Here is a 26,129-nt window from a genome sequence, read left to right on the forward strand (position 1 = left end):
AGAGAGAGAGAGAGAGAGAGAGAGAGAAGAGGGAGAGGAAAATGTGTGATATAGAGAGAGAGAGAGAGAGTTAGAGAGAGGAAGAGAATTCAAGGTTTTTAATATTTATAATTTATTTTTAGTTTTTACACGAGTTCATTGAATATTAAATTATTTACTCAACAGTCCCTAGGGAGGTAAAATGACAAGAATACACTCATGTACAAGGCACATGACCATATTTAACAAAAAAAAAAAAATCTAACTGAGTTAGAGCTAAAGGACATAACGTGCAAGATTTTAAAACGTTAAGGACAAAAGTTATCAAATTTAAAGGTAAAGGACACCGCCTGCCATTTGGTACATACATAAAAGTTAATAAGTTGACTTATAAAAGTTAATAAGTTGTTTTTATAGTGTTTGGGTTAACTTATTTAAGATGTTTTTGTGTGTTGAGAAGTTGTTTTTGAGAACTTGAAATTTGTAACTTATATAAGTTAATAAGTTTTTTTTAGAAGGAATCCCAAACACCCCTTAATAGATTAAAAGCTTTTCGTAAAATCATTACTAAAGTTTCTTGTTGAGCTTTTAGAATAAACAAATAGAATATCCATCACATTCTAGTTCCACTTGTATGTAAACAACATTTTTAGATTATGATTTCATGAAAAGTCAAGCAATCCACTTTTATTGAACAAACCTCACATCCTAATCTTTTGCTCGGTCATAAACACGTCTGATGTGAAACCAATCAACTCTTCTATTCTACTTCTACCCGTTCTGTTCAAAGGAAGATGGTCCAAAGTCCTCTCAGAGGTCAAACATAATTCTTTGATCCATTCTATATATCATCACCATCAATGATTCCATCTTTCTTGCAATATCCATTTCTTTTTCTTCCATACCCAATTCCCATCAAGATCCATTTCAAAGATTCTGTAAATCTAGTGAAATTATAAGGTTTATAGTTTATTATAGTTTTATACAACTATGAAGATGTGTTTCCCCTGTTTACAATGTTTCTGCTCAACTTCAGATGACAAAGTGGTGGTCAGTAAGAATGACAAAGGTCAGCATAAGTTTCCCCTTTTCTATTTCATGGATAAAAATTGGGTCTTTTTGAGAATCTGATATGAATAATTTGAATCAAGAAATGTTTTTTTTTTTTTTTTTTTTTTCATCATGGGTGTTTTTCAACATTTGAGATTAAGAAATGTGAAATACAGGTGGAGAAAGTGGTAAGAAATTTAGGTTGTTTTCTTACCATGAGCTGAAAGTTGCTTGTGATGGTTTCAGTTCCAAGAACAAAGTTGGGGAGGGAGGATGTGGTGCTGTTTACAAGGTAATTTATGTACCTACCTAGTATTCTGTTTGATTGTGTTCTAGAAGCTACTGAATTGTCTAAGTGAATCCAAATTGGTTTTTGTGTCAGCACAGAAATTATTAATTTATCTAGAGTTAAAAATGAAGTAGAAATGTTGCAATAATAAGCATATAAACACATTATATTCTCTGTTTTTTACACTAAGAATGCATTATCTATCGTGTTGTACCGCCCACTTGTCAAGCTTGTTAATCTGCTTTGATGATTGCACGAGAAACTGAAGTTAATTTGCATTCAACAGGGTCGACTAACAGACGGGACAATGGTGGCAATAAAAGTGTTATCAGTTGAACTCGAATCAATGAGAGGAGAACGTGAATTCATATCCGAAATTGCTGCATTATCCGATGCGCAGCATGAAAATCTTGTAAACCTTCATGGATGTTGCGTTGAAGAAGCGACAAGATGTTTGGTATACGATTATATGGAAAACAACAGCCTTGCATATCAATTTCTAGGTATTTGCCGTACATTTTGTCTTGTGTCTGGATCTCGTGATCATGTAGCAACTGTTAATAATCGTCAACCTGTTTTTTATGCACAGGTCGGGAGCAAAATAGGAATAGCTTCGATTGGACAAAGAGGAAGAATGTTTTACTAGGAGTTGCTAAAGCATTAGCATATCTTCATGAAGAGATAAACCCTCATATAGTTCATAGAGATATCAAAGCAAGCAATGTGCTTTTAGATCACAATTTTAATCCAAAAGTTGCGGATTTTGGTCTTGCAAGGTTATTTCAAGAAGGCACGTCTCACATTAGTACTCGTGTCGCTGGTACATTGTAAGTCATAAACAAACACGTTCTTTTTTTTTTCTCGGTTTCTACTTTCTAGTACAATGTCACTGACATTTCATATGTTCATTCTAGAGGGTATCTCTCTCCAGAATATGCTGTCAGCGGACGATTGACTCGAAAATCTGACGTGTATAGCTTTGGCGTACTACTTCTTGAAATAATAAGTGGACAGTCAGTCGTAAATTTCGATATGGAACATGGAGAGCAATTCTTGGTTGATAAGGTAAGTTAAAACATAAAACCGAACTCTAGACATGCTAAAATATTCTTCGTGTGTTTGTACTTTAAGCAAATGTGTTTGTGCAGGCATGGGGTATGCATAACTGCGAGCGTCTAGTAGAGCTGGTGGACCCCATGTTGTTGAAAGGGGGTGATGATGATGATGATAGGTTAAGAGCCGAAGGTGTGCAGTTCATGAAGGTCGGGTTATTATGTGTTCAAGAGGTCACAAAGCTTCGGCCCAAAATGTCTACAGTCATCAAGATGTTGACTGGGGACACAAGTGTCGAGGGAGTGAAGATTTCACAACCGGGGTTCGTCGCTGATCTCATGGATGTCAAACTCAATACAAAAAAGTCGACTTCTACTTTTTAATAGTTAGCTGATGTCTAGTTTTTTTTTTTTTTTTTTTTTTTTTTTTTTTTTTTTTTTTTTTTTTGGTGTCTAGTTTTTCTTTTTTTTTTTTTGGTAAAGTTGATGTCTAGGTTTGAAACTAACATGTGTAAAGGACGAACACGAATCCCGTAAGTTTGTTAATTGATATCTGACAAGTTTGCAACGATGTCATGGCTTTATTAACACATTCAAAATGATGTTCATATCTGAAAAATAAATGCTGCATAAACAATCTTATTTATCGCGAAAACAAGAATTTAGTGACAGTAGTAAATAAAATAAATTAAATCTAGACATTAGTAACCTGGTTCATAAGCAACTTGACGACCTCTGGCGAAACCTTTGCAGCTTGTTTCTTCAAGTGATCGATCTTTTTAACCGTCTCTTCATCGAGTCGCTTTACATTCACTCCAGAAAAACCGGTTGACTGTTTATTAATCAATGAACAAAACAAAAATATTTAACATCTCATCAATTCATCATGGATAGATCAGAACAATGTAAGTGTGTTTTTCGTCTACCTCCGAGACTGTTTTCTGGTATTCTTTCTCCATTTGGGTTCGATATTTGGCTACTTCATCTTCAGCTTCATCCTTGGCTTGTTTAAGCCTGTTCGATTTTGCTAACGATAGAAAAACAAAAAAAAAATCATTATTTATATGAGATTATATGTTTTCGCGGAAATATGAAATCTATACCAGTTCTTGCAGCATTGACGATTTGTCGAGCTTCTTGTTCAGCAGCTAGCAATTGCTGAATTCCACCTTGTCTTCTGTAATCTTCCATATCTGCACACTGTAATTAATTCTGTAAATTGTTAAAAACAATGCATCCATGGTTTTATAATTATCGATTCAATCGATACCAAATCTGAATCTTACGATTTGAAAATTTGAGATGTGGTAAATATCTCTAAATTAAAATGATGAAATCATAAAAGAAATAAAATGTTGATTTGAATAATGAAAAGCGTACCTGTAGCGATAGATGATGCGATCAAGGGAAGAAGATGTAATGGGAATGAGAAGAGGGCTTGGTAATGGTATGGCCGTTAATATTGGGGTCAGGTTAACTCTTTCTCAGGGATGACGGTTTCTTTTTATATTATATTTACGGCAGCATCCCTAAACTATAAAGATATTTTAACAAGTACCTGTGTTTTATATGAATCACTCAACTATAGAAATATTAATGCATTAACGGTTTTCACCCATTTATTAGGGTGTGAGAGGGGTGTTTAGTATGGGGAATCGGGTTTGTCCGGTTCATCTGGTAATTTAACGCAATTGAATCTTGGTGTGAATCAAGATGGATCATGTGGCTGATTCACACCACCGCAATTGAATCGGGTCCATAAAGGTTGCAATGAGGTGTCAACCAGGGTTGGTTGGTTGATTTGCGTTTATCGGGTTCATCAAGTAACGTTCCTCACAGGCTCGTACCCTTACAAAGTAAGACGAGTTTGTCCAAATCTTTTTTAGCAAGTGCAAGCCCAACCTTGAACTTAAAAAGAGTTTGGAATCATACGAATTAAGGTCTAACTTTACAAAGGCCTAGAAAAAAAGCTTGGAAATTGGAATATATGAATTGGGCCTAACTTTATTAAGGCCTAGAATAGGATGTTAAACCCAAAAACAAACCAAGATCTGTATTTTAAATGAACTTGATTATTGGATATAAGTTCTATATTTTTTATTTTATATTTTACAGAATCACCCTTGTTTTAACTTTTTATTTAAAAAAACCTAAATTTTTGTTGGTGGTTAAAATTCTTTTTACATTTAGGGGAAGTTACAAGAAAAGGTGGCACATTTTCTTAGTGAATAGAAAAGAGAAATTTAGGAAGATAGCCAATAATAAGTTTGACTTACTAAAATGGTCACCTCATGTGTCGGTGGAGCAGGGCATCACGGATTACGAGAGAGCTTATGTGTCCTTAAATATAGAAGTGACACTTGTCCGTGACTCATCCGATGCGTCCGTGACTCATCACATCATTCCATGCGTCCGTGACTCATCCCATGCGTTGCCGACTCATCCCATGAGTCCTTAAATATAGAAGTGACACATGTCTCAATGGGATGCATGGGATGAGTCACGGACGCATAGGATGAGTCGGCAGCGCATGGGATGATGGGATGAGTCGCGGACGCATGGGATGCCTCAAATCTCGCTAAAAGTAAATTTTATGAGTCATGGATGCATGGGATGAGTCACGGATGCATGGGATGAGTTACGGACGCATGGAATGCATGGGACACATGGATGTCATTGAGACACGTGTCATTTGTATATTGACGGACGCATGAATCAACCCTGTAGACGCATAAGCTCTCTCGTAATCAGTGATGCCCTGCTCCACCGACGCATGAGGTGGCCATTTTGGTAAGTCAAACTTATTCTTGGCTATTTTCGTAAATTTCTCAATAGAAAATGCGTATTCAATGTATTAACAAAAGCGAGTTTAGGGGCATTACCAAACTGCTTTTTCTCTTTGTTTGTAGCACCTAAATGTTATACAGACATTAGAGTCGATTATAAGAGACTTTATTTAGGGGAAAGCGGAGGGAAGAGTAAGATAAGGTGGGTGGCTTGGAACAAGATGTAATACCGAAGAAATACGGCGGGATTGGTATAGAATATATTCGTAGTGCAAATTTAGCTTTTGTGGCGAAGTGGTGGTGGAAGTTTAAAGACAATCCATCATCGATTGGGTCAAAGTTATTAAATGCATTCATGAAAGCACAAGGGCAATTCAAGTCATACCGATAAAAAATAAATATTCTGGAGCATGGAAAGATATAGAGTAGGTTAGGAATTTGAAAAAATGAACATGTCGTTGAAAGTAAACGTAGTAACAAAGGTAGGAGAAGACAATCAAGTTAGATATTGGACCGATAGCTAGATTGCAAGTGGCCCGTTAAAGGAAAGATACCCGGAAATAATACCTTTAGAAGGTGTAACAAGTAAAATAATACGTAACCAGTAGTTTGGGTGGATGAGGTCTTAAAAATCCACAAAACTTTGGTTACAAGAAAAAGATGCATAAATTTGACAAAGAAGAGACTCAAACGGAAGATCAAGAAATCGCCAATAGACAACCGAATTAGGAGAGCGCCTAATCATACCTAACTTTAGTTAGAACATTTTTCACTTGCTCTAAATTAAGCTCTGGTGGGTAATTTAATTACATTGTTCATGGTTAGAATGCTTTTGTTGGTATAAAGTACACGTGATATTCAAGGATTCATTTAAGAAGCTATATAACTTTAACCATTTTTTTATAAATGTCTTTTTGGTAACCTTTATATTTAATGCTAAGAGTAATATAAAATTTAGAGTTTTGCTGTTGTCATACCTTGAACCTTCCAGCATTTTCTCTCCTTTTTTTTCTTTTTCTAAACACCGTCATACGCATAATGACATGGTAAACGGTGAGTACTTATTTGGAATAGTAACCTATGGCGATTAGAGCGGTACCGTGACAAACCGAAATGGTATCGGTATAATCTGAGCAATACCGGTCTTTGTTTTTATGGTTTTCGATCAATGTAAAACATATGTCGAGCGTATCACGACTTTATTTTTTTTCCTTTTCGGTTGGAATGTTATTAAGATTTAGTATTGCTAACTATACAGAGTACCGATAGTGCACCAGTGTCTTAAATGAATTGAACCAGTATCGATCAAAATCAAATTCATGCCATGATACACATAGGAATTTTACTAGGATGAAAGTTAGAAGGAAAACGAAGTCCTTCAAGTTCCAACTTACAACATAAATTGACATTTCTTTAACATTTTGAACGTTTGTATTATTTTTCTCACTTTATGTTATCCATTTATTTGTCCGTTTCATATTTCTATAATAGGATGATTACGTGGCAGCACCATGGCCGTGTATTTATTTTAAAGATGATTGGTTGGGTTAGCAAAAAAGAAAGAAAAGATAACCTCACACCGGTTCTGGAAGATGATTGGTCAGTGGAATCCAGATGGCAGAAGGACGGTGGTTTGATGATGAAAAAATGTGGGCTGAAAATGAAATGGACGGTGGTGGGTGAAAGTGACACTCACTCCCACTCTATGTCATGGTCGGCTTAACACCTAATTATTATTCCTAACATACATTAAGCCTCACATATTTTGGGTATTATTATTATTAAGATAATAAAAATCTAAACAAATCGTATGTTTACGATGACACAAGTTAGTTATCTTTCTGTTTTTAAACTTATACTCGACAAATTAAACATAAAGTTTCAACGAATATAAATAAGTTTATTCAGGGTGAACGGAGTGGTGATCGGTAAAGGTCGGTAAACACCTTTACCGATAGTGAAGACCACCGCCAATCACTTTACCGATGAAGATGTTACCGATTAGATAGCCATTTCGGTGAAGGTTTACCGATGGGAAATAGAGGGAGAGAAGGGTGTGTGGTGGGGTCCATTCTTTCTCAACCAATCACACATTTTTCTTTTTTTTTAAAAAAACAATTTACCTAAACCCCATTAGGTAAATCATCGCCAATGTTTTTGAACATTAGATAAATATTTTAGGTGAATTGACATGACACTATGTGATTGGGTGAATTGAGAGTTTACTTAATACCATTAGGTAACCACTCCCTTCACCCTCATATTTGGTGAAATTACATTTTTTTTCTACAACTTCTTTTGATCTCTAGATGTTGTGCCTCTTCTTTTACGAAGTTATCTTTCATCTTTGTTTCGATAACTTCTTTAAAATTAGTTCCATTTTTCCTTTCCTTACATTTAAAAATTTGGTCATGTGAGTAAATATTAAAAGTTGAATTATACGAGATTATAGCTTATTTTAAGATAATAAATAAAAATATATTCACCAAGAAGAGAACACAAATTTTGTGGATACAGATCATTGCTTAATTATTTGTATTTATTTATTAGAATATTTTCATTGTCTTCATTAGAGTTATACATTTATACTATTAATTTGTAACATTTGTATGCATGTATGGTTGTAAATTGTTTAAGTGGTTATACCCTAATCAAATAATGGTCTCATTATCTTACCAAATTCAATCGATTTGATCTAGGGATGAGCATTTGGTACTAGGTACCGGTACTGTATCGTACCGGGTATATTCGGTACCGGTACCAAACAGGTATCGTGCTCATCCTTGGTTTGATCCGTTCAAGTAGCTAGTTAAAATTAAAAATAAACTTAATTTATAACTAAAGTACTTCATATTCTACACAGAGGAACTCTTTTGTAGTTATGTACTTATGTTTAGTGATTTAATACTTTAGTTACATTAATGGTTGTTAACATAAAAGGAAAGGTCATCAACTCATCAACTTATCATCTCAAAGTTCGAGAGTGTTCTAACTTCTACCACATTCTTAGCATATAAATAGCCCCACTTGTTTCCACTCATCTCATCCTCATACACCACTTCAATCTCTCTCTTCTCATTCTATACACACACACATCAACAACAGCCAGTTTTCTAAAAGGAAATGGCAAAAGACATTGAAGTAGCAAGCCATGAATACGGTGCAAAAGACTACCAAGACCCCCCACCAGCTGACCTCATTGACCCAGAGGAGCTCACCAAATGGTCCTTTTACCGAGCCATCATTGCTGAGTTCGTCGCCACCCTCTTGTTCCTTTACATCACCGTCTTGACTGTCATCGGCTACAAGTCCCAAACCGACCCCGACCACAGCACTGACCAGTGCGGTGGCGTCGGCATTCTCGGCATCGCTTGGGCTTTCGGTGGCATGATCTTTGTTCTCGTTTACTGCACTGCCGGTATCTCTGGTGGACACATTAACCCTGCGGTCACATTCGGGCTGTTTTTGGCTAGGAAGGTGACCCTCCCAAGGGCGGTCATGTATATGGTGGCTCAGTGCTTGGGTGCGGTCTGTGGTTGTGGTCTGGTGAAAGCTTTCCAAAAGTCTTACTACACCAATTATGGCGGTGGTGCCAATGAGCTTGCAGATGGGTACAACAAAGGCACCGGTTTGGGTGCGGAAATCATTGGCACATTCGTCCTAGTCTACACCGTCTTCTCAGCCACTGACCCAAAGAGAAACGCACGTGACTCTCATGTCCCCGTAAGTGTATACTGAGTACTCTGCATATATATATATATTCCAAACTGTATTGTATCCTCTTGTTGTTTTAAGTTTTAACATACATATAATTGTTTTTGATTAAAGGTGTTGGCACCTCTTCCTATCGGATTTGCCGTATTCATGGTTCACTTGGCCACCATCCCAATCACCGGCACTGGAATCAACCCTGCTCGTAGTTTTGGGGCCGCGGTCATCTACGGAAAAGAAAAGGCCTGGGATGATCAAGTAAGTTATAACTATATACTAAATTACTAATATTATGTCACTAATGTCAAGTTTTGCACCAATCTTTATCCCACAACTTCATATAATCTAACTGTGTGAACTTGATTTGTGTAGTGGATATTCTGGGTGGGACCGATGATCGGAGCGGCGATAGCGGCTATCTACCATCAGTACATATTGAGGGCAGGGGCAGTTAAAGCTCTTGGATCATTCAGGAGCAACGCCTAAGCATGAAACTTTGTCATGTATTTTCGAAGAAATTGTACAAATTGCCTTTGTTTTCTACTTTTATCCAAGACGCTCTTTCTTATATGTATTTTGGTATTTAGGGCACTTATTTTTTTAATGTGCCCAATTTGGTCTTGCTTCCTTTTTTTTATGTCAATTTGACCTTTCTTGCTTTGTTGTATTTCTGCCTAAATAATAATATCAAAGCTAAGAGTTTTCTTGCCGTATTTCGTATGTTAGCTATAATGTCACTGAAAGTTTTTAACTGTTGATAGATATGTCAAGCTTTAATATGCAACTAGCATGTTTCAAGAATATCAGAGATTGAAATGACACAAATTTGAAATTTGACCTGAACTGATATAATTGGACAAACCACAAGAACGAAAATGACAATTAACTCTTTCATTTTTTAATGTCAAGACTATCACTTAGCTGAGCTTACAATGGCAGAATCGTAATTATAATGCTTTTATTGTCTAATAGTAATGCGAGAACTACCACTTAGCTGAGCATAGTAGCATAAAATTGTTTTAAGACAAAAGATCAAATACAAATACCTTTATCATACAAGACGTACAAATAGGGTGAAAAGGTAAAAAACGCGGTGACATTTTCGTAATTATTTACTCGTAGAGTAATTATCAACATTACCCTACAAATGATCTTGTAAGGTAATTTTGTAAAATGTTCTTGTAGGTAATTTTGATGTTGTGGGGTAATTTTGTAAAATGTTCTTGTAGGGTAATTTTGATCTTGTAGACTGTAGAGTAATTTTGTAGATTATCATAATTACTCTACAAATGATCTTGTATGGTAATTTTGATCTTTTAAGATAATTTTATCTTCTAGGGTAATTTTGTAGAGTTTCATAATTACTTTACAAGTGTATCAAAATTACTCTACAAGTTTCAAAATTACCCTACAAAAACATTTTACACAATTACCCTATAAGATAATTTGTAGAGTAATTTTGATAATTATCCTACGAGCAAATAATTACGAAAATGTCACCGTGTCTTTTTCATGCCTTCACACGTTTTGTACAATAACGGTGTTTGTACATGAAATTAACTCTTGTTTTAAATGGCATAGCCGTAATTATAATGTTTTTATTGTCCAATCATTACACTATTCCTAACACCATTCAAGAATTGTTATATTATAGATATAGATTATTATGTCTACACATTTATCGTATTAATGAACCAAGTTTTTAACCCCCTCTCTCTCCTCTCTCTCTTCTCCTCCCACATCGGTGACTACTCACCGTTTCAGGATCTTACCACTCATCGAAAATATGGTGGCGGCGCCTCAACGCTCGACAAAGAAGGCTCGCCAAAGAGGTCACTGATGGTACCTCTTCCACCCTTAAATTCCATGTTATCAAATTCTATGAGTACTTAGACTTTGGCCTAAATACAGAACCTTTTATTTGTTTGCTAAGTTAAAACCCGGTGTGTTACACAAGTTGAATAAATATAATTTTATATATATTAAGTAATAAAAAATTATATTTTAAAAAAACCGATTATGTCTAACTAAATTATATCTAACTAATATTATTAATATATAATCTATATCTCTATAATTATGGATATTATTATTTATTGTTATGTATTTATTTTTTTATTATTAATGATATTTTTATTTATTTATATTTATATGATTATTGATAAGCCATATAATTTTTTTAGTATTGTTTACTTTTTATTATTATTATTATTATTATTATTATTATTATTATTATTATTATTATCTAATGAAAATCTTTAAGGACATGTGTTACATTTTGGTATTTTCTCACATTTATTTTTCTGGATCTCTCTTCTACTTTTCCCACGACTTCAATGCAATTGGCTTGCAACTCGGTATGGCTATACATGTCGGCACCTTACCCAAGTTCAAATCCTTGAATAGTGGTGTTCTTTCAGATTATTTGCATATATTTGTTAGATTCAAACTTATTTGTTGGATTCGAACTTGAGACCTCATGAGTAAACCACTTTGTGGAAAAACCTTAACCAACTGGGCTATACCATGTTGGTGGATTTCTCTGCTACTAAATAATAATTATCTCATTTTTCTCTCCTATGAAATATTATTATTGAATCATAATTTCCAGCTTATCTCTTATTTGTTTAATATTTTTTAAAACTATTTCCTTAATTTTTCAGCTTATTAATAACCTTTTATTTTTCCCGCTTATCTCTTGTGTTTCCATCTTTGATCCAACCTCATGTAATAGAAAAGTTTATAACCTTATAATTTCGTGTAATACACAAGTTTCTAACTTTATAATAAATAGAAAAAAATAAAGTAAAATGTTATAATAAGCATTGTTGTAAAACAAGGTTTCCAAGCCCGTGTAGTCGCTACAAGGTAGGCTGCCGAGGCGACTTTCTTTGACTCCGCCTAATTACTCGAAATCGGTTAAACGCGGTCAACTTCGGCCAAAATCGTATGTAGTAGGCCAACTCGGGGCTCGGGCTTAGTTTGACTTAAAAATACTAAAACATAATTTCTATGCCTATCATATTAAAAAATTAATATCATTTTCACGTATTTTGTTCTAGATATTAGTAAATTTATGTTATTTGACATATATAATTTCCAAAAACTAATTTCTTTATAATTTAACATGTCCGAGTACTCTCCGCCTAGGCCGAGTACTCTCAACTCCCCGGTCGACCGACTAGGGAGCGCCTATAGCGACTTTTGCAACCATGATAATAAGTAAATTGTACATCAAAATTCATTTTCTAAAAATATATCAAGACGATTATATGTGTTACGAGATTACATTATATTTATTCTACTCGTGTAATATACGTTTTTATTCAACCTGTGTAAACACGAGGTTCTAACCTAGTTTCATATAAAAGATATATATCATAATTATCTATTATCATATATCTTTTAATATTAATAAGTTAAAAAGAGAAAATGTCATGTGATATTAACTGGAATCTTTTATTATAAGTTAGATTTATTCAATCTATTATTTATTTTATTTGAAATTTATTTTTTAATCATTATTATTATTATTATTATTATTATTATTATTATTATTATTATTATTATTATTATTATTATTTATTATTATTATATGATATTACCCAAAACATCCATAGTTGGGCTAATATTGACACATCACGATCATATTATTAGTTTAATAGAACAATAATTCTTTAGTTCAATACTTCAATCAATATATTTAAAAGCTTGGATTGGTTTTAAATTAAGATATAAACCGGCCTTTGATCTGTAAATATGTATTTAATCGATGAAATCAGTGATGATAATATTGTTTTTCTGCTTGAATTCAAGAAATATTAAAAGAAATCTATATATTCTTATCGAAAAAATAACAACTAATAATTTAGCGATGAATGAGTGGCTGTTATATATCCATGTATCATCCATCAGCACATGGATCGACCAGCTAATATATTCAAGCTACCCTCACACAGATCAGTTTATGACTTCATTCACTTGATTCCACTGTTGTCAATATATTCATGCACCAAAGATAATTTTCTTTTGTCTTGATCTAAGCAACCCACTCTTTCAATTCCTTTTGCCACCGCAACCAGAATTATTTTTAATGCAACTTTATTATTCTTTCTTCTTTTTTTGTTAAATCTACAGTAATTACTTACAAGATTCGTTCCATATTGAACTAGTTTTGAGTAAAAAACTACAACATATACATAGACGTTTATGTTATTGTTTGCCTACACTCTTTCCAATCCATGATATATTTATCAAACGCCATATAAAAACACATCATATAAAAAACACATTTTATGGTTCTCTTTATGTGGTGGTTATTGAGGCTTGCCTCTTTTGATCTTCACTAATCGCATTTGTTGATGCCTAATGTCTTACGTCGTTGTGTTGTCGAATGGATGGGCTTTTGCCGCTCAGTGTTGTTGTTGTTGTTGTTGTTGTTGTTGTTATTATTGAAACTTAAATGGGTATTAGACTAATACCTAATGAGTTTAAGTTATAGATTTTGATTGATAGCTTTAAATGGACCCAAGATATAAGTTACAAACACTGCAGATTTACTTACCACAACAACTTACAAACTCAAGTATCACAGTTCACAGTAAACACTTATCACGACAACTGCTTGCATAACTGAATTCAGCATGCAGATTCATCATACAGCAACTTACAAACTCAATTATTGCAACAACCTAAATAACAAGCATAAAACAACCCAGTGACGGAGCTAGCACAAAAATTCAGGAGTATCCAAATTTTTATTTTATTTTTTGAGATAAGGGGTCCTTTGTATAAAACCGAAAAACAATTTTACACTACATAGACGGAGTTGAGGGTATATTACTATATTTACACTACGGAGACAAAGTTGAGGGGTATCCTGTGCTACCCCTTCTTCTACACTAGCTCCATCCCTACAACCTACAAACTCAGCTACCACAACAATAGAATGTAAGCACTTACCATAAAAAACTAAATAATAGAATTTTACATCTAAATGAATTCAGCGTGTAGTAACTTCCATAAGTCACAAACAAACAATGAATTTATTTGGAGGCAACATTGACTACAAGCATAAATTTGTTTTCATTAGCATTTTGCATACACAGAACCAACAATATGAGAATGGACAATGCTGGGTGTGGAAAATATGACAATACAGAATGCTAACAATGTGACAAGGGACTTGTTACCTTACAAATTTGTTACCTTGTGTTTACTCTTCTGTATATTCTATTTCAGGTTACTCACAGTTTAAAACCATTAACTGTTTCAATTTAGTCTTTTGCATAAATGCAAACAATTGACTTACAAATATCAACATTTACCTTTGATTCATTCTGCATACATACCCGTATCTGATTCTTACATTGATTACAAAAAACCCATAATGAGTAAAATATCACATTACAAATAAGGGTAAAATTGATCAACACAAAACCCGATATAGTTAGGCATCAAATACATTTAAAATATCATTACAAACTACCCCTATTCGATTCTATCACCCTTGCCTTGTTCAATGCGGATGTCAAAGATGATGACGACGAGGGGTTTTTGGTGGGTTGGTGTTAGGCCCTAAAGTGTGAGACTGACGCATCAAATTAATACAACGGTCTATGGTTACGAACTGGGCTTTATCGGGTTAGTTTATATTAGGTTTTGGACCTTTATAGGTCACTTGGGCCAAGCTTTAGGCCATGTGGGCCAAGCAGGCCCAAGAGGAGCCCATGTAGGGAATTGGGCTTGCCTAGGTATATAAACAAGTTTTCTACTTGTTTTAGGGTCGGAACTTCATAGTTACAGATTTCCTAGAGAGAGAGCTAGAGAATTCGTTTTGGTTGTGAACACTTGTACCAGACGGTTTTGCTTTTCAAGTAATTGAATCGTGTGCAAGTGTTTAAAGGTGATTCGGTTTGTTCTTCGTTTCCATATTTTCGGTTCGTATTTCCATCGTTTTCGATTTGTTCTTGAATCACATCAAGTTTGGATTCCGCACAAACTTGGTGTTGTTTGATATCATTGAAAGATCCGGTTAAACGGGACTTACAAGTGGTATCAGAGCCTTTAGAACCTGTTTCTAGGCTCGGTTTGATATCAAAATATTCAAGATATTCGTTGTTTTTGGTTGGGTGTTCTTCGCGTTCTTCGGTGTTCTTCATTGTGTTCATCCGAATTTTAGTGAAAATTCCTATATTTTGGATTTTGATTTGTTTTGAAAGTTGTTACTAGATAATCGATTGTTTTTAAATCTTTTAAATATTCTGTATTATCTTTCCAAGCTTATCAAAATCCCAAATTTTCGAAATTGATTTTTGACTTTGGAAAGTTCACGTGATTTTCGTTTTCAATTTTTATCCACACGAGAATTCCGAAGTCGCAACACGGTTCCGAGTAGCAATCTCCTTATCATCACTAGTTTCCAATCCGAGTCGCAACCACTTATCAGAATTGAAGATCGCGAGTCGCAACCACCTACACGATTTCAGTTCATCACGTTCTGAGTCGCAACCACTGATCATCTTCATCAAGTCGCAATCAAGGTTTCGGCTCTTCACGGTTTTGTTCCGACTCGCATCCTACAATCAACAGAAGACATCATCATCATCCACTCGCAACCTCCATTGTCGCAACCTCCGGACTCGCAACCGCTTTTCCGAGTCGCAACCAAGTGATCATCATCTGAGTCGCAATCTCAGTTCCGAGTCGCAACCGAGTTCTCCAGTCGCAACCATTGATTTCGAGTCCTGATCTCAAGTCATCTTCATCATCACCGTGAAATCAACATCTCCAGTCACCACTCTTCAACCGTCGTCTCCTCCATTCTCCGTCAACACATCTCTGCATCCACCGTTCCAACTCGCGATCATCTCAACCGTTCATCGAGTATCACCAGTATTACCGTCGACCTCCGTTCTCATCCATCATCTTCCGATCAACTTTTCTTTTCAACCACCTCTGTCCTCAGGTCACCGTCACCGACATCCGCCACCACCGTCATCGACGTGCTTCATCACTTCCGACGGATGACTGAAAATAATTAGGGTTTCGGTTCATTTCTTAAACGAAGAAGACGGTGTTTGTTTAGGTTTAGATTGATTACATTATTAATAAAATCATATATAATTATTAATCAATCATTACCTAATCATTGATTTTTTAATAATAATAATAATAATAATAATAATACTAATAATAATAATAATAATAATAATAATAATAATAATAATAATAATAATAATAATAATAATAATAATAATAATAGAATATATTCTAATTAAATATTAAAAAAAAGTTTGTTTGTTTGTGATAGCAGTTTGACAGGTTTTGAGGCGCGGTTCAGAAAGCGGGTTCATTCGCGTGATAGGGTTTGATTTAGCGAGTACACGGGTTCTCGTTGGTTTGTGTTTTGAGGAGAAGATCAAAAGTGTCAACTACCCTCTGAAATTATGACATTCATCACTAAAGAAGACATACTTTCTGTCTTTTGCACTTCTGAGTGCCGAGAAAGGGTTGAGGCTTATAGGATACATAACGCTGAGCTAATCGAAGACTACAATGAAATTAAAAGGAAAAATTTCACTTTAACAAAAAACGAAAAACTTTTCAAAGAGAAAATCGAAGCTCAGCGTAAGGACATCGTTCAACTTAAGGATGATGTTAGTGTAGCCACAGCCCAACTTATTATGGTTAAAGAAAAATTATGTGAAGTGACTAAGGAACTGGAGGATGTCAGGGATAAATATCAAATAAATCAGTTGAACATTAAAAAATTTGATTCCTCTAGTAAATTAGTCAAAAATCTGTGTGATCAACAACTAGCATATCATAAAAAGAAAGGGTTGGGATTGGGTTATAATCAGGCTCCTCCTCCGTATAATGACAATTATACTTACTTGCCCATGACTGAGGAGGAGATAATGAATGAAAGCAAAATGACATATGGTCCCAAAAACAATAAGTCATCAGTTGATGTCAAACCTGCTGAAAAACAGGTGGTTCAACCAGTCTGTTTTGAGTCCAAGGGTACTTTTGATCCTAACGTTTCTTCATCATGTGCAGATGAAGTACCTGAAGTACCTGAAGTGATGTGGGGCGATATGTTTGGGAATGAACCAGATTCGAATTCTGATTTTTCTAAAAACTCAATAAATGAATCTGATTCTGGTTGTGTGTTTGGACAAGCTTTTCTTAACTCGTTTCATAGTTATGTTTTGGGCAAAACTGTGAATGCTTGTGATGAAACTTTGAATAATGTGCGTGATGATGGATGTTTTTCAGTAGCTAAAAATTGTGATTCTAATGTTTCTAACTCTTCAGCTGATGATAGCGTGACAGGTGAGGTCCCTCAGGACGCATTCAGTGAAACCACTGAAACTTCTTCTCAAGAGAATCAACCGTGTTCTGATTCTTCTTCTGAATCGATCTCAGTGGAAGTCCCTAATGTTGAACCTAGTGGGACCCCATTGAAAACCGAGGATGAAAAGGAACCCTTATCAAACTCAGATGATACATGTGTTGATGAAATATTTGTTGATGAAGTTTCAACATCTTCTAAAATTGAAACTGAATCAGAGTTTGTTAAAGAAGAAAAAGTGGTTGAAATAAATGAACAGCCACAACAAAACGTTTCTGAAAAGGAAGTTAAAACTAAAACAAAACCAGTTTTTCGAAATGATCATGATAATAACGAGAAGGATGAATCTCATCATCCGTCTACATCTCACGTTTGTGCCAGTTCTGATCAACAGGTACAGAAGAACTCAGAAAAGGCACATGGAACACAAGCAAAGCAATCTAAACAAGCTCATTCATCAAAATCTATCAAGATTGTTGCTAGCTCTCAGAATCTCCATACATTGAAACGACAGACATGTTTCAACTGTGGAATTCCTGGACACATTGCTCGAAATTGTGTTCATCGCCCAAACGTGCAACAAAACGTTAATACTCACTCTTGTGCTGATGTTTGTGAGCCGGTTCACAACACACAGAAGGAGCCAAAACGAGTAGATCAAAATCAGGGATATAAGAAGTCTGCTCATCAAGGACAATCACAATCTCGTAAGGCTCGTGACAATGTGAAGAAAAGCTCCAATCAGGGAGAAAAGACGAAGAATGGTGCTCAGAGCAACAAGACTTTTGCAAACAGCAAATACAAGCACCCAAATTCTTCTTCGTCTAAGAGTAATGTGCAGTCACATCCAAAGCAAAAAGGACCGGTTTGTCCTTCAGGACCTGCTAGAGCAAATCAAGCTACTCAAAATGTCTTTCCGATGAAAAGACAAACTTGCTACAACTGTGGCATTGCGGGTCATATTGCTAGAAACTGCACAAGGCGTCCCTACGTACCCTACTATAGGCAAAATCAGAGGGTTACATCAAAGGATAACAATCATTCCAAGCCAATGAAGGTATCTTCACCTAAGGCAATGAAGAATGTGAATCCCAAGGTTAAACCTTTTGATGGGGATTGGAATGCTGCTAAAAACAAACGCAAGGCTGTTCAGGAACAAAAACGTGTTTCTAAAACTAACCAACCTGAAACAGCTAAAGTTGCTCAACCGAAGGCAACAAACGCGTTTGCTAGACCGAAACAGTTTTGGAAACCCAAATCCAAAGCAGCAACGTCTCCAATCCTTGAAACGAAAGGGGACTTGTGTTTGAAAGAAGTGTCTTACTTTGATGCTTCAGGTAAACCCAGGACCACGATGGCCTGGGTACCAATGTCTTACTAATCTCCTTACTTTTCAGGAACAACCAAGGAGGAGCTGTTGACAATCTCTGGAATGTTGATAGCGGTTGTTCCAGAGATAAAACGGGTAACATTTCACTGTTGCAAAAAGTTCAAATTTTTTTTTACAGATGATATGTTTCCTTTGGAGGAGATAAAAGAAGTAAGAAATGATCAGCAAAAGGTACCGTTTAAATTCAGTACTTTGATTTGAATTTGATTAGTCTTCAATCTGATGACCGAACGGTTAAACAAAAATATTTTCTCTTTTTCTTAGTTTATAACTTTGTATATAAAGTGTCCTTCCTCTAGTAAATGGTAAATTTGCGCAAAAATCCAAGATTTATGCACAAATTTAGGGGGAGAGAGAGACATATATAGTGTTTAGGGGGAGAAAATGAGAAAAATACAAAAACATTAGAAAAATGAAAAAACCAAAAAGAAAAATTGCATGATATGGGAAGTGAAATAAATGTTCGTGTTAAAGGGTTTGACTAACACATGTAAGGTGCCATAGCTGAAAAGACTAGGATCTACTGCGATATGTCGATAGGCTTGACGCTCAACATGATAAAAGATACTAAGTGATATAAACATAACGAACTATGTACCATGTGGGTAACATACCAACGGTGTATGATTTTATGGTCTTAAATCTTGCATTGATAGATAGCCAACATCTGAGGTTTCGGGTCTTTATATTGTTGAATCATCCGGGGATATCTTGGTTGTCCTTCTGCTTAGAACTAAAATTGTACATGACCCCAGGAAAGAAAGTCACTTGGAATTAGCTCATATCTATTTGAATGTCTGTATGTTTCCCGATACACACAATTTTGATCTAATTCTGAAATCTTCTCTGAAAAAGTCGTGTACCTCCTCTGCTGCATCCAGATACATGCTGACCTGGAGGTGCTAGGCAACGACAGCTTCTGCTGCATCCAGATACATGCTGACCTAGCTGTACGTTGTCGCGCTATAGATCTAATACACCCGAAAGAGGCCCTCTAGTGCCCAAATGAAACCCCAATAAACCTATATCAAATTGAGAAAAACTCATTTGATCTGTATATTATACCATCTCTGCAAAAGATCTATTCTGTTCTTTTCTCAACCTACTCCCAGTTAAGATTTCAGAAATCTGGATTGGACTTGTGAAATATGTGGTAGGGAAGATACTTGCATGATAGAGTGTGCTGTTTACATTTCCGGGATTTGATTAGTACTTATTTGGGTGTTCATTGTTAAGAAATCAAAACATGATAAATCAGATTATATGCAGACCTAGACACAGTCAGGATATCTTAAAGGATGACATCAGTATACTCACCTGTTACGATGAATCGTTGTGCTTACCTTGATCGCGGGGGTATGCCTTGGAATGGGACACACGGGTATAATAGTATAATATTACCTTAAGCATATCACGAAGTTGAAAATTGAAAGTTGAGTTGTTAAACTTTAAGTGGACAAACATATTGGCAATCGCATAGACCAGTTTGATTAGGCTCGTGCTGAAAAGTGTTCCTTAGTCTGCCTGAGAACGAATTTTGATCCCTTTGCTATTGTAATTGTATATTATGGTAGTTGTTTATACTTTGAGTTTTTATTTGTTTTAGTTCTTAAAAATTAAAAATTAAAAAAAAATAGAAAAATTCAAAATCCAAAAATAGTGTCTTGTTTTTCTAAAATTAAAAAAATATAACCGTTCTTGAAGGTTTGACTGATCATCAAAAATTGAAAGAATTTAAATTGTGAAATTTGATGTACCTAGTGTTCATGTGGTACTCTCCCTGTTGCATAAGAAATGTTTGCTTATGAGTGTGTGAGCATGTGCAGAACTTGATTTCAATCAAGAACAGGGGTTGATGAAGATTGAGATGCTGTTAGTTGCTGAAGAAGTCCAAAGCATCATAACAACAAGATGTACCTGAGTCAGAAGAACCGGATATGAGACGCCGTCTGACAGTGAAAGTGCATTTGAAGAAGTACCGTGAACCTGCTTGAAAGACAAAGACTGAAGAAGAAAAGAGTTGCTGAGAATCCTCCTCTCACATTCTTTTTGACAAGATTTTCAAGCAAAAGCTGATCGAGATCCTGATATGAAGCTAACCACAAGAGCTGAAGAAAGAGACCCAGTGCTGAGAGTTCAGAAGTCAAGAACTTCCACAACATCTGCAGCTTAGAGACAACCATAGATTTTGTTGAAGACGTTGCTGAATTCAAGTTGAAGACAATTTGATGGCATCAGTCTAGGGGGAGATTGTTAGGCCCTAAAGTGTGAGACTGACGCATCAAATTAATACAACGGTCTATGGTTACGAACTGGGCTTTATCGGGTTAGTTTATATTAGGTTTTGGACCTTTATAGGTCACTTGGGCCAAGCTTTAGGCCATGTGGGCCAAGCAGGCCCAAGAGGAGCCCATGTAGGGAATTGGGCTTGCCTAGGTATATAAACAAGTTTTCTACTTGTTTTAGGGTCGGAACTTCATAGTTACAGATTTCCTAGAGAGAGAGCTAGAGAATTCGTTTTGGTTGTGAACACTTGTACCAGACGGTTTTGCTTTTCAAGTAATTGAATCGTGTGCAAGTGTTTAAAGGTGATTCGGTTTGTTCTTCGTTTCCATATTTTCGGTTCGTATTTCCATCGTTTTCGATTTGTTCTTGAATCACATCAAGTTTGGATTCCGCACAAACTTGGTGTTGTTTGATATCATTGAAAGATCCGGTTAAACGGGACTTACAGTTGGGTCCGACGCCAACAACGAGGACACAAGTGAGTGGTGAGTTTGAAAGAGGGGGACCTATTTAGGTATTTAGGGCATGCGTTTAGGTGAAAAGACCAAAAGGCCCCCCACCCCTAACAGTCGTCGTTGACAACCTAACGGGATACAACAATTCTATCTCATCGAGTGACTCAGAGTGCAGGAAAATGTAATCATGGGAGCTCAAGAGACCAGTTTAGACTTTAGGGACTCAACGTGTGTTTTCAGGTAAACTACGTAGACTCAAATTGCAATTAATTGTGTATATAGTATCCACTTTGATCTTCAAAATAAGGACTAGATTGTCATTTCCTGCCTATGGCTTTATAGCCTAGTGGCATCTTGAGTGCGATAAAGCTTTGAGACCAATAAGTTTTGGATTCGTTTATCACAAGGGGGGTTTTCCCATATCTATTGGGTTTCTCCTGAATTGGTGTATATGCATTAGGTCTAGTGGAAATGAATATAATCGAGTGTTTCCATTGGTGCACGATCGTATGGTCTGTCAGTGATCCAAATTTGTTGTTAAAAAAAGATTGTCACCGTTTATAGAACTAGTAGATTACATAAAGTATTAAGTATAAATTAAACGGTGAACCTAAATATTAAAAGAGATTATTATGATTTATTCAATGTTACAGCAAACAAGAGCAACTGAATTAAAACTGACACAATGATAACGGAACCTGAAATAAATAAATAAAAAAAACCCTGGAGCACATACAAAAACCAAGTGCCCCAAAGGTCACACAAAAACGAGACACAAATTTGTACAATTAATGCTTCCGGAAGACATTGAAAGTACTTAGAGCTTAAGCGTTGCTCCTGAAGGATCCAAGAGCTTTAACTGCGCCTGCCCGAAGCACGTACTGGTGGTAGATAGCCGCTATAGCCGCTCCAATCATCGGTCCTACCCAGAATATCCACTGCCAAAGATTGAGTTCACAAAGTCAGATTATATGAACTTGTTAGATCAAGATAATGCTGGTCATGACAAAGAAAATACAATATATAGTTATAACTTACTTGATCATCCCAAGCCTTTTCTTTTCCGTAAATGACTGCGGCCCCAAAACTACGGGCAGGGTTGATTCCAGTGCCGGTGATTGGGATGGTGGCCAAGTGAACCATGAATACGGCAAATCCGATAGGAAGAGGTGCCAAAACCTTTAATCCAAACAATTATATATATGTTAAAACTTAAAACAAGAGTTAAGAGGATACAATCCAATATGGAATATATATATGCAGCAGAGTAAGTATATACTTACGGGGACATGAGAGTCACGTGCGTTTCTCTTTGGGTCAGTGGCAGAGAAGACGGTGTAGACTAGAAAGAATGTGCCAATGATTTCCGCACCCAAACCGGTGCCTTTGTTGTACCCATCTGCAAGCTCATTGGCACCACCGCCATAATTGGTGTAGTAAGACTTTTGGAAAGCTTTCACCAGACCACAACCACAGACCGCACCCAAGCATTGAGCCACCATATACATAACCGCCCTTGGGAGGGTCACCTTCCTTGCCAAAAACAGCCCGAATGTGACCGCAGGGTTAATGTGTCCACCAGAGATACCAGCAGTGCAGTAAACGAGGACAAATATCATGCCACCGAAAGCCCAAGCTATACCGAGAATGCCGACGCCACCGCACTGGTCAGTGCTATGGTCGGGGTCGGTTTGGGACTTGTAGCCGATGACAGTCAAGACGGTGATGTAAAGGAACAAGAGGGTGGCGACGAACTCAGCAATGATGGCTCGGTAAAAGGACCATTTGGTGAGCTCCTCTGGGTCAATGAGGTCAGCTGGTGGGGGGTCTTGGTAGTCTTTTGCACCGTATTCATGGCTTGCTACTTCAATGTCTTTTGCCATTTTCTTTTAGAAAACTGGCTGCTGATATACGTGTGTATAAATAAAATGAGAAAGAGAGAGATTGAAGTGGTGGATGAGGATGAGAAGAGTTGCAACTATTTATATTGGTACAAATTTAGGCATTTACTTTTATAAAAAAAATAAATGAATAATTGTATTTAGTCTATTTGTATGTAATGTAACGTTTAGAACACTAGAGTTGGTGAAGATGATTTCAATCATTTTCACCTACCACCGCCCAGCCCATTTTTAATTTTGGTGCCACATGGATTCCAGTAGTCAATTAGTGTTTTTCTGCTAACCCAACCAATCATCTACCATCAAAAATAGTTCGTGGCCATAAGACTTCCACGTGGTATATAGTTATAATTTATTCCCCTTTCGCAATAACAAAAACCAATGGAGTGAATTTTCAAAACTTCTTATAAGGGTGTAAGGGGTGCTCACCTAATAGGTGAGTCCCTTCTCTTACGCCAAACCAATCCTCGTGTGTCACGTCAACTCCCCTCTTAAACTCTCCTAACACCCTAAATTGATGGCGGCACTCCCCTCTTAGGTGACTTGGTTTTTATTAAAAAAAAAAAAAGAAAAGAAAAGTTTTGATTGGTCCACTCATCCTCTCTCCTCCCTCTCTCCTCCCCCACTCTTTGGTGAATCCTCACCCATTTCACTCCCTCTCTCTAACTCACCTAAGTGTTGGCAGCCCCCCCCCCCCCCCCAATCGGCATTTTGGGTCACCGATGGGGTCACCGAAGGGTGCCCCGATCACCCTAAGCGGGTAGGTTTCGTCATCACTCATCACTCACTCACAACTTCCAATCAAGTTCTGTTATGTCATCAAGTATTATTTCATCACTAGTGATAGATTTTAGTGGAAATGTCCATCATTCACCACACACCCATCTCCATTTAAAAATAACTCACCACTCAAACATCTAAAGCGCGTGATAAATTCAACGCGTTATAACTTTCACACGTGAAACTATTTGGTGGCGGCGGTGTTTTGTTGATGAGAACGAGTGATGGGGGTGGTATAACGGACCACCCCGGGTCCTCTAATAACTTTTCTCGTCATCTAGTGGGTGTTTGGGTTAGCTTATTTTGGAGCAACTTATAACTTATTGACTTATAAAAGTTAATAAGTTGTTTTTATAGTGTTTGGTTTAACTTATTTAGGTTGTTTTGTGTGTGAAAAAGTTGTTTTTGAGAAGTTAAAAATTCTAACTTATAACTTATGACTTGTATAAGTTAATAAACTGTTTTTGAGAAGGAATCCTAAACACCCCCTACACTATTTAACTTTTTAAAAAGGCAATAAACTATAAGCTGGCAATTCCAAACACCCCTTGTATTGGAAAGTACAAGTAAGTTGTGCATGTACAACGATTGAAAATGGGAGAATTATATTCTTAAGTGATGGAAGTTTTAAAAGATTGTTTTTTTCTTATTTTCCAGTGTGTTAAAAAAATCTGGACTTTTTGTACCAGAATGAATCAATGAAAACTGGTTTTGATACATGCTTTTAACTTTTAGTCAACATCCATAACTCACCCACACCGTCCATGTCTGCTAGTGTCATGCCCCAGTCTCATTCATTTCTCAATGAAAATTTCTTCTTTAATTATGTATATTTTCCTTTATGTTGGTTACACCAGTAATTAGGTAATTGGTAAGTTGTTTATTTAGTGGTTCTTTTGGGAATTGGGAATTAAGATATGAATGAAAAATTGCATAGGATTATTCTAAGTTATCTCTAGTAATTTACTACTCATTAGATCATATACATGATCTCGTTGTTGGGAAGTCCAGATCTGCGTGGCAATGGAGTGCACGAGGAAGCTTCGGACAGGTTGATAAGCCTCTCGTTTTTAGGAGATGTCAGGGATGATGGATTCTGATGAAGAGATGGATTTTTATAAATAAATAAAAAAAAAAAAAAAAACGTTTCTCAAAGGTAAGTTAAAAGAACCAATAATTTTACTCAACCTCCTCTATAAATATATCAAACCAACTTTCTTAAAAAAACATGTTATAAAATCTCTCTTTCAATCTCTTTCGATCCGTTTAAGAAAAATGGTCACAAACAACTCGAATTAACGAAGTAGTAATATTTTCTTGATTCTGAAACCGCCTCCACAAGATGTACTAGTGTCGCAACCCCGTCCCCTATACTATCCGGGAACGGGCGGCCGCGGCCAGTTTCGGTGGTATTGGCATTTTGGCAGCAGAAATTACATCAGGATCGTAGTTAGGAAATATTATATCAGAGTAAAATACCAAACTTTTATAATATTAAACACGTGGGAAAAATCCCAAGTTTTAAGTACACACATTTTCATAGAGATACACCCTATTTTATTTAATAAAAACATCTCTTTATTTTAGGTAACTTTATAGCCACTTTTCCAAGCCTTCAGTGTGTCCAGCTGGCTTCTATTTGGCTTTCACATTTTGTTACCTGAAACGCGTTTAAAAACATTTTGTCAGTGGGAATTACTGGTGAGTGAATCTCAGTTTAATCAAGTTAAGTAAAACCATTGTACAGTATTGAGGGCGGTCGTGCAATTATATTTGTTTCCATCTACTTTAATTACCACCCACGGTACTGTCAACCCGACTTGTGGTCATGTTACTACTCACAATGTAGTAACAAATTTTGTATACAAAACCCCAACATACCGACGATAATTGTAGAATACAAATACTCAATCACTGTTTAATATAATGTTAATCATATGAGGTTTTGTAAAAACAGTTTGCAAAAAGGAGATTACTCACATTGCTGTCTTAGGGTTTTCCTTTAGGATTTCCTACTGATTATCTATTAATTACACAAGTGCACATGCGTTAGTATAATAACCCAATATTTACATTAGCAATACCCTCCCCGAG

General features: G+C 36.1%; 4 protein-coding genes across 6 annotated transcripts; 2 read left to right on the forward strand and 2 right to left on the reverse strand.

Annotated features, from left to right (window-relative positions):
- The first annotated feature begins 665 nt into the window (after positions 1–665).
- On the forward strand, positions 666–2,809 carry LOC110904456 (putative serine/threonine-protein kinase). 2 transcript variants are annotated; one of them, XM_022150299.2, is made up of 6 exons: positions 666–1,048; positions 1,206–1,321; positions 1,605–1,821; positions 1,908–2,145; positions 2,233–2,383; positions 2,467–2,809. In XM_022150299.2, exons 1-6 carry the CDS (start codon positions 970–972, stop codon positions 2,752–2,754), a joined length of 1,089 nt encoding a protein of 362 aa, XP_022005991.1. In that variant the 5' UTR covers positions 666–969; the 3' UTR covers positions 2,755–2,809. The 2 variants fall into 2 exon arrangements, with proteins under 2 accessions (XP_022005991.1, XP_022005992.1); XM_022150300.2 differs by having other exon boundaries at positions 669–1,048; positions 1,276–1,321.
- A 120-nt stretch (positions 2,810–2,929) lies between these two features.
- LOC110904458 (V-type proton ATPase subunit G1) lies at positions 2,930–4,383 on the reverse strand. 2 transcript variants are annotated; one of them, XM_022150303.2, is made up of 4 exons: positions 3,751–4,383; positions 3,474–3,563; positions 3,297–3,397; positions 2,930–3,202 (listed from the first exon to the last, which is right to left on the reverse strand). In XM_022150303.2, the coding sequence occupies exons 2-4, from the start codon at positions 3,559–3,561 to the stop codon at positions 3,065–3,067; spliced, it is 327 nt and encodes a 108-aa protein (XP_022005995.1). In that variant the 5' UTR covers positions 3,562–3,563; positions 3,751–4,383; the 3' UTR covers positions 2,930–3,064. The 2 variants fall into 2 exon arrangements, with proteins under 2 accessions (XP_022005995.1, XP_022005994.1); XM_022150302.2 differs by having other exon boundaries at positions 3,474–3,570; positions 3,751–4,364.
- A 3,742-nt stretch (positions 4,384–8,125) lies between these two features.
- Positions 8,126–9,580, forward strand: LOC110904457 (probable aquaporin PIP2-4). Its single transcript, XM_022150301.2, has 3 exons — positions 8,126–8,879; positions 8,985–9,125; positions 9,240–9,580. The coding sequence occupies exons 1-3, from the start codon at positions 8,280–8,282 to the stop codon at positions 9,351–9,353; spliced, it is 855 nt and encodes a 284-aa protein (XP_022005993.1). The 5' UTR covers positions 8,126–8,279; the 3' UTR covers positions 9,354–9,580.
- Positions 9,581–21,969: 12,389 nt separating this feature from the next.
- On the reverse strand, positions 21,970–23,308 carry LOC110904450 (probable aquaporin PIP2-4). Its single transcript, XM_022150297.2, has 3 exons — positions 22,638–23,308; positions 22,393–22,533; positions 21,970–22,292 (listed from the first exon to the last, which is right to left on the reverse strand). Exons 1-3 carry the CDS (start codon positions 23,235–23,237, stop codon positions 22,179–22,181), a joined length of 855 nt encoding a protein of 284 aa, XP_022005989.1. The 5' UTR covers positions 23,238–23,308; the 3' UTR covers positions 21,970–22,178.
- Positions 23,309–26,129: the final 2,821 nt, after the last annotated feature.

The sequence above is a fragment of the Helianthus annuus genome, chromosome 14 (assembly GCF_002127325.2).
Source record: "Helianthus annuus cultivar XRQ/B chromosome 14, HanXRQr2.0-SUNRISE, whole genome shotgun sequence".
NCBI lineage: Eukaryota > Viridiplantae > Streptophyta > Magnoliopsida > Asterales > Asteraceae > Helianthus > Helianthus annuus.

Bases quoted from the DNA above. Each gene is read 5' to 3' on its own strand.
- LOC110904456 (XM_022150299.2), top strand. From the start codon at position 970: ATGAAGATGTGTTTCCCCTGTTTACAATGTTTCTGCTCAACTTCAGAT. The intron at 1,322-1,604 runs GTAATTTATGTA...TGCATTCAACAG, and splicing joins GATGTGGTGCTGTTTACAAG to GGTCGACTAACAGACGGGAC. The intron at 2,384-2,466 runs GTAAGTTAAAAC...GTGTTTGTGCAG, and splicing joins AGCAATTCTTGGTTGATAAG to GCATGGGGTATGCATAACTG.
- LOC110904458 (XM_022150303.2), bottom strand. From the start codon at position 3,561: ATGGAAGATTACAGAAGACAAGGTGGAATTCAGCAATTGCTAGCTGCT. The intron at 3,398-3,473 runs GTATAGATTTCA...TTCTATCGTTAG, and splicing joins CGTCAATGCTGCAAGAACTG to CAAAATCGAACAGGCTTAAA. The intron at 3,203-3,296 runs GTAGACGAAAAA...ATTAATAAACAG, and splicing joins ACCAGAAAACAGTCTCGGAG to TCAACCGGTTTTTCTGGAGT.
- LOC110904457 (XM_022150301.2), top strand. From the start codon at position 8,280: ATGGCAAAAGACATTGAAGTAGCAAGCCATGAATACGGTGCAAAAGAC. The intron at 8,880-8,984 runs GTAAGTGTATAC...TTTTGATTAAAG, and splicing joins CACGTGACTCTCATGTCCCC to GTGTTGGCACCTCTTCCTAT. The intron at 9,126-9,239 runs GTAAGTTATAAC...TGATTTGTGTAG, and splicing joins AAAAGGCCTGGGATGATCAA to TGGATATTCTGGGTGGGACC.
- LOC110904450 (XM_022150297.2), bottom strand. From the start codon at position 23,237: ATGGCAAAAGACATTGAAGTAGCAAGCCATGAATACGGTGCAAAAGAC. The intron at 22,534-22,637 runs GTAAGTATATAC...TTTGGATTAAAG, and splicing joins CACGTGACTCTCATGTCCCC to GTTTTGGCACCTCTTCCTAT. The intron at 22,293-22,392 runs GTAAGTTATAAC...AATCTTTGGCAG, and splicing joins AAAAGGCTTGGGATGATCAA to TGGATATTCTGGGTAGGACC.